General features: G+C 39.3%; 1 protein-coding gene across 3 annotated transcripts; it reads right to left on the reverse strand.

Moving 5' to 3' along the window:
- Positions 1 to 83: 83 nt before the first annotated feature.
- Positions 84 to 7,340, reverse strand: LOC139767645 (uncharacterized). Of its 3 annotated transcripts, none has more exons than XM_071697131.1 (11): positions 7,008 to 7,340; positions 6,294 to 6,356; positions 5,834 to 5,962; positions 5,605 to 5,739; positions 5,377 to 5,534; positions 4,982 to 5,047; positions 4,483 to 4,633; positions 4,205 to 4,405; positions 3,514 to 4,135; positions 3,155 to 3,431; positions 84 to 3,062 (listed from the first exon to the last, which is right to left on the reverse strand). In XM_071697131.1, the coding sequence occupies exons 1-11, from the start codon at positions 7,080 to 7,082 to the stop codon at positions 2,930 to 2,932; spliced, it is 2,010 nt and encodes a 669-aa protein (XP_071553232.1). In that variant the 5' UTR covers positions 7,083 to 7,340; the 3' UTR covers positions 84 to 2,929. The 3 variants fall into 3 exon arrangements, with proteins under 3 accessions (XP_071553232.1, XP_071553234.1, XP_071553233.1); XM_071697133.1 differs by having other exon boundaries at positions 5,834 to 5,987; positions 7,008 to 7,084; XM_071697132.1 differs by lacking the exon at positions 4,982 to 5,047.
- Positions 7,341 to 7,713: the final 373 nt, after the last annotated feature.

Below are 7,713 nucleotides of genomic sequence, written 5' to 3' on the forward strand. Positions count from 1 at the left end.
GCGGTTCGAGCCGGAGCCGGAGGTTGCGAGCAGATTTGAATTCGAACGGATCTCAGCGGGTGATGTCATGTTCCCGTTAAGCGTATTTCGCAATGAGGTTTTAATGGAGGATAATGATATATATATATATATATATATATACATAGTTTACATTCACATATACAATATTAGGTATGTACAGTACAATTTGTCGTCGCTGTGCGCGTCCCCGCTGGTCGTAAACGTAACTTTTTTAACGTAACTCTCGCGACGCTGCGATTACGCAGAATTTCGACGAACGATCCTCATCTTTCTCGATAATCGCGTTGCCCAACAAATTTCCTACAATTTTCATTCATACGGAGTTGCAACGTTACAACTTAAGAGTGTGCACCGCCCCGGAAAGCACTTCTCGCGAAAAACAATTCGTCAAGACAATACGAGATAGTCGCGTCTAATTTTTATTTTTTTCTTTTTTTTTCCACGATATACTTTCGAGCGAATAATTAGAATGAGCGATTTACGCGGCTTGTCGCGTTTTGTACGTGTAAATATTCAGATCCCGGGTTTTAGATTACGTTAGAGAACGGTGGCAATCCTTGGTGGAAAAATGTCTCAGAATTTTTTATATTATTAATTAGAATTTCTATAAACATTTTCAGACTTCCTCAGAATGTTCAGAATTTTTCAAATTTTTTATACTTTTTAAACCTTTTAAATTTTAATTGAAACGTTTTTTAGACTCAGACATGATAGGAATAAAATATTTCAGATTTTTCTCGTTAGCATATCTTTGTAGAAATCTGAATAAAAATGAGAAAATCTGCAATTTATCAGAAATTTTCATACATACGTATACTGAAATATTCCGAAAATTCTCGTCCAATTATTTCTGAAAGTGTCTAAGAAATGTTATATATTTTTTCAGAATTTTTCATAAGTCTCAATTCTTACCAAATTGCTAAGAAAATGTGAGAAATTTTTTCACCAGGGACGACATCGGTGTGCGAGCGTGTGCGTGTGTGTGTGTGTGTGCGCGCGCGTATGCGCGTAACACGCTGCAACATTTTCGGGATATCTAAATAGCGCGATATCTAAATAGTTCCGACGCTTATTTGCAATTAAATCGCACACACGCACGCGACGTCTCGTAAAACAATTCCTTGTTAAAAAGCAACAATTACCACCGCCCTTATAAAAATTGACGAACGCTGTATGAATTGTGTCAATTAATGCCGGTTTACAGAAAGTTACGCTCAAAATAAATAGGATCTGTATATTGTGTATATATAATATATATAACTTAATTTATATATAAATAATTTACATATATTATGTATATGTATGTATATATTACTCTTTATAAATAGCATATTGTATGCATCCTTTGCACTACTAATGTTCTCGTCCGACAATTGGATAATCGAAAACTAAACGTCTAAAATCGCTAAGAGCTATATCACAATACGCGGCAATAAAAATGATGGAGCTACGCTTAAATCTCACTCGTCTCGAGTGCCTGAATCCGCTCGAGCACGCGTCTGCGATCTATTATTATCATGATCGGATATCGTTCGGCTGCCCAAACTACTCCGCAATATTTACGATAATTTGTATAATATTCGAATCGTCCTCCTCTCGCTTATCGTACAATGATCTCGGGACAGCCGTAAGATATATACTTATATACTTCGATAGACACGCGTCGTCCCTTTATCGCGTCGCAGCGAAAAATATTGAAAAATATCCTGCTGAATCTGACTGGGGTGAATACTATCGTCTTTTACTTATGTCGCGAAGCTTCGTATATGAAACAGACTGCCGAAGCCGCGAGTTTCGATCATCTGTGTTCAAAACGTGCTGTCGCTGATCGAACGTACAGCTGGAATTAATGAAATTTAAAACGAGTACCTCTCGAGGATACTTGTGATGTTGACAGTACGTTTTGCACACAGACTTACATACGTTTAGAATTGTATTATTATGCTATGCTTATATGTACAGTTCGTTCCGCGTTTTAGAGATAATCTGACCATCGCAGTCATAATTGGCAACTTGTAACTTTTTATAAGTTTTGTTTCTTTCGGCGGTACGCTTCGCGAGTACTTAATGGACCAATCGATCGTATTTCGATAAAAGAGAGACAGAGAGAGAAAGAAAGAAACAAAGCGCTTATCGTAATCAGTTATCTTCGAACGTAGCGTGGTGAACGCATCCTGTTTCGTTCACCCAATTTCTCTAGATCGTTTGATATTTCGCTGTATAATATTCTAATGTATTTGTTAAACGCTCCGAGAGACTTTAACGTGAGCAGTCGCATATAAAGGCAAGCAAAAAATAGTCAATGCGACTCGGAATAAATTTGTGTACGAGTATCTAGATTAAACTACACAATGTCCTAGAAAAGTAACTACATATTGCTTTCTCAGCGAATGATTTTTCATAATTTTACCAAATCCTAAGTGTTAGAAAGATTTTATAGAATTAATTCGGAAACGTCCTCCCAAGCTGAGATGCGTCGTGTAAGCGTATATCCACAAAAGATGACATTAGGCTTCGTAGTGCCCGAGGAATTAAGTTAACGGAGACGCTTTTAACGCAAGTTCTGTATTGACTAAAAGCTTCAATCGAGTATATTTCTACTAAGCATTAGACATCATTTTTCTAACTAACAGATTAACTTGACGATACCGAGTAAAACCCATGAAAAATATCTTCGCGAAATCAATATGACGATTACACAGAAATACAACCTTTACTTTGCCCTATATCACATAATAGAAAAATCTATAAGTTACGACACGCAACAGACAGAAACGTAACATGATAGTATGTGTAGCTTAACGGAAAGGAGATGTATCTTAATTGTGTTACCATTTTATAACGATCTTGAACACTTTCTATTGTTGAATCTTTGCCACTTTGTCGTGCAAATTCCTCCGCGATAAGGCTATTGTTGCTGTAACTGTTGCAACAGCGGGCATACTTCGACTAGGGGAGTTCCCAGAATCTCTTGGCATACTTGATTCATGTCCGGCTCCATCATGAGTGAAGAGATCTGATCTTCCGTTAGCATCTCCACGCTAATCGGGAGTTTGTTAAGAGAAAGAAGAATTAAGATATCGTTGATTGGCGAGAATATATCAGAGATATATATATATCAGTGGAAACTTACCTAGCTAAACTTTCGCTGTCCGACGTCTCCTCGTCGGCGTTGAGATAGCTCATTGTTTTCTCTAACGGGCTTGGGACCTTTTTCCCTTTAACTTCCGATTTTTCAGACTTTTCAGACTTGTCCTTGTCTCTCTCTACTGTCTTTGGCTCGCTGGAACGTCGTTCCGTTAAGCTAGATATGTTTAGCATCATCATACCGTGATTGAGTAATTCCTTAACGCGCTCCCCGGTACCGCCACTCCACAACATATCAAGAGATTGTCTTCTGCTTGAATTTGCTGAAATAACAATACGCTTGTATAAACGTGCGTCTTCAAGTACAATATATAAAATTTTTCGAAGACACTTTCATCCACTTACTGGAACTACCACCACTAGTTTCACCACCGGCTGAACTTCTAGTTATCCAATTGGCTAAGCTACTGTCGAGCTTGCTTCTATTTTTCACTGACGGACTTCTCGTAACTTCAGCCTTCGTCTCTTCGGTTAAAGTAACTTCGTTTACTTTCGACATTGTGGGTAAAGATTTTTGCGTTACTAATCTTTTTCGATTGGTTTGTTCTTTCGGCGGCTCGGCGGCGATATTAATTGCCTGAGCAAGTTCCGGACTTAGATCCATCGGTAACGGTTTGTAGGGGATTTGGTCTTCCTCATCGGAGTACACGTCATTATTGTAGTAAATTTCGTCCGGCGAATTGTTCAGGCTAATTTCCGTCCATTCCTCCCCATTTTGAGAATTAGATTTATTCTTGCGGTCATTTACGGGCGTCTGAATCTTCACTCTCTTCTCGACCGGAGATATAATGCCCGACAGATCCGTCAGGCCTGGAGAAGAACTAGTATGATTTAGAGATACGATATGTTTCGAGTCGGTCGCGGCGATGCTTCGTGGACGGTCCCGTTTTATATATTTACGAGGTTCGGTAGATGAAAGGTTCAAATTATTTAGGCCCAGGTACTCCGACGATGAATCTCTCTCGATCTGAAAAGAAAGCATAGTTCATCAATTAACAAAATTAAGAAGTTTGATTTGCCAGGGATGTACACTTACTCTTGTAGGCATGGGACATAGCACGTTCGGACTCATCTTGTCGGGGAGACGTAAATATTCGTCGCTAGTGTAATCCGTGCTGTCCGGGGATCCAGTTACGCTGGAATCCGTTGGAGTTGCCGTATTAATTTGCGCGGTGGAGCGATCGGATGCGTCTCGTGCACTCTTATCGTACTCGTCCGTACCATCGTATCTTCTCGTCTGTTAGCGAAAGTATAATGAAAGTTTTGTACACGGGTTCAAATCATCATTATATTCACACAAGTATATATTTATACCCTGTGAATCTCGTCGCTGATCTTTTCCAGATTTCGTAACGCTTCCGCGTACGAAGCTTTTGCTTCGCCAACTGATCTCTCCAGCGCACTGACCTTCATCTTCTGCTCCTCCAACATTTGATTAAAGTGCGCTCTCATCTCATAGTAAGGCCTACGTGATTATGTAATATTTGATTAAGTTGGAGCTATGTAAACATTACACATTTTTACAATCGGAATTTGAATATATTACTAATGCATAACAATTGCATGGTAATATTTGATTAGAGAGAGGAAAAAAGCAACTTGAATTTTGTGTGCAGTCTATCTATCGTGAAAAGCTCAATCAAAGAAAACTAGCACTAGTTGTACATACGTCGAAATATTCTCAGAAATGTAATTCATGCACAATCAGGGTAATGATTAAAATAAACAGAGAGATAGTTTGATAACACACAAAAATGTGAAATAAAATGTTGCGTATTTTAAAAAAATAAAAAAGAATATCTATCCTACTTACAACATGAGCAAGTTGTGCCTGTAGGCGATACTGTTTATCAGAAGCAAGCTGCGGCGTGCACCCATACTGCCAACATGAACATATAACCAAAACACATAAATACCATAAGAGGTCTATCGAAAACAACATAAACGTAATAATCATTCGAAAGTAATTCGATGATTCTTTGAATAGAGATAAAATATATCAATAGCAAAATGGGAAGAAACAACAAGAGGTTTCATATGTAAACAGTTATCGTGTTCTGATATATTAACTTGGTTGTATACAAGGTTTAGCTCTTAATGTGATTTATATAAAAATAACTGTATGCAATAACTTCGTGCATTATAACAAAACAGGAAGATAGATATACTCGAGCTCCATTAATGTGAAGGATGACAGGTTCCACGTACCTAGATTTGGCAATAGTACGCTTCAAATCACGCTGCAACCTTTGAACTTCGTGTTCCACTTTGTGATATAATACAGTCGTACGTCTATGCTCCGCTTCAGAGAGAGCTCTCTCGTGCTCCGACTCATTAACTCGTGACGTAGCATGATTCAACATTTCCTACAATATATTTCGTAATACCTTGCCTATATATAATCTTTTTTAAAAACTTGATATTATTGTGTTTTACCTGCCAAGCGTGATCAAAACATCTTCCTTCGGTCCGTAGTCCTTCCTCGGCTAAATAAACCATTTCCTTAGCTGCTGCATGTTGACTGTTGGCTCTCTCAAATCTAATCGCAGCCTTCTGCGTTTCTTGTAATGCCTAAAAAGAATATTTATAAATCTTTATTTGTAAATCTATATCTAGATATCTATTGTACTTGTATAATTATAGATATCTCTAAAGAGATTCTTACCTCTTTCGCTTTAAACCTGACGTCATAGTATGGTCTGGATTTTTCAATGCAAGCTCCAAGTTTCTTAGCCAAAGTGTCAATCTTGATTGTTGATTCGCATAATAATTCTCTAAAGGTTGCTCTTGCTTCCTAAAAATGACAAAATACAATCTTTCTATGAGATAGAAAGATTAAAGTATGCGTTATAATTCCTTATCACAACTGCTGTCTTAAGTTAAAAATTATTTCTTTGGTTGAAGCCATCATGGACTGCTGTTAAGATCATCGTCTCAAGTCATTATCCATTTACACATGTATCTTACACAGCAATCATCTCAATAAAATCTAATCGCAACCAGTTTCAAAACTTGCCAGCAACTTTGTTGCTCAAGCCGTCATTCATATATATCAATGTGAAATCTAGACAGGCTAGGGACTGTTACAAACTCAAGGTCATGCTTTAATAAAAAGCGGTACTTACATCTAAATCAACTTCTAGTTTATTAATATCGTCCGTAGCTGTGTTCAATCTTTCAAGTTCAATCTGAAATAATATCACATATGTTATGTATTTTACATCAAAAAGACATACAAATTATGTATTTTTTTTAAATAATGTCCATTATTTTATATGCCGTAATATATTAGTTTATATTTTAAACAAACACAAATTTCTTAATTGAGATAATAATTTATACGTTCCCTCATATTGCCTATATTTACATATAAATTAAAGAAGCCCTATGCATTGTGCTCCAATTTCTCGCGTCGAGACGGAGTTACCGGGCAACGAGGGTAATTTAGCACGCGCTGTCGTTGTAATTGGCCGTCCCGACCGGGTGGAGAGGGAGGGGGGATTAAGAATCGGGGACGTTTTATGACTCGTGGCGCGCGCGCGCGCGCGCGCTCGTGTGTGTGTGTGTGTGTGTGTGTGTGTGTAAGCGAGTGAGCGGGTGGGCGGGCGGAGGGAAGGGAAAAAGTAGGAGACGTTCGCAAAGGAAAATGAACGAGCTTTGCACACCGAGACTCGTGATGAAAATCGTCGTCGGAGCGCGCCGCGCGACGCGATTTTTTCCGCACGATTTAATCGCGGAAGGAGGCCTCTTCTCGCCGACGACGACGAAAGTGTCGATACCGCCGAGAGAGTCGCGGGGGCACCCCCCGCGCGCGGTTCCAACCGGGCGACGGCACTCACCTGCACTCGCGGGTCCACTGCATCGTCAACGCGATCGGAATCATCGGCACTCTCCTTCTGCACACGTCCGCTCATAATTAAATCTAGAGGGTGGATTTTATTTACAGCTCTCCCATGCCACCTGTGTGTATCGTCTGCTAGACATCAGGTGGCCATGTTGGATGTCAAAGCGTATCACCGCGGTGTGCCAGGACTGCCAGGGCCGTCGCCACGCGCTGCGCGAGTGCGCGCTCGACGCTCGACGCTCGACGCTCGACGGGAAGGCATGCGCCTTCCTCCGCCTTTCTCCTAGCCTCTACTCCTAGCCGGAGAGCTCTCACGAACCACGAACCTGGAAATAGTGGAAATGTCATCCGAGGTCGCGTGATAACGGAACCGAACGCGAGCCTGCCGCACGCGGATCGAAGATTACATTGAATTTGTATAATTATAGTACAAAGATTTCCCAGAGTTTTCAATAGGACTTGAATGCAATATGTGTTAGCTATTAATAGAAAAACTTTTTTAATAAGATTCACGATATTTTAGTTAGGTATTTTAATGAGTCTTTTAATAAGATTTATATATATATATATATATATTTAGGCAGACATATTAACGGACATTTATTTTTTATTATATATTATTATTAATATTAATACGCGCGATCTCTGATCGCAGCGCTAATCGTATCGCATCTTTATATTTCTTCCTTTAAGTATTTTTG

Source organism: Temnothorax nylanderi, unplaced genomic scaffold, assembly GCF_030848795.1.
Source record: "Temnothorax nylanderi isolate EJ_2023f unplaced genomic scaffold, tnyl_v1.0 TNYL_tig0011_pilon, whole genome shotgun sequence".
Classification (NCBI taxonomy): Eukaryota; Metazoa; Arthropoda; class Insecta; order Hymenoptera; family Formicidae; genus Temnothorax; species Temnothorax nylanderi.

Coding starts and splice junctions, on each gene's coding strand:
- LOC139767645 (XM_071697131.1), bottom strand. CDS start 7,082: ATGAGCGGACGTGTGCAGAAGGAGAGTGCCGATGATTCCGATCGCGTT. Junction 5,740..5,833: donor TCAGGTTTAAAGCGAAAGAG/GTAAGAATCTCT, acceptor TATTCTTTTTAG/GCATTACAAGAAACGCAGAA. Junction 4,136..4,204: donor TATGTCCCATGCCTACAAGA/GTAAGTGTACAT, acceptor CTTTCTTTTCAG/ATCGAGAGAGATTCATCGTC.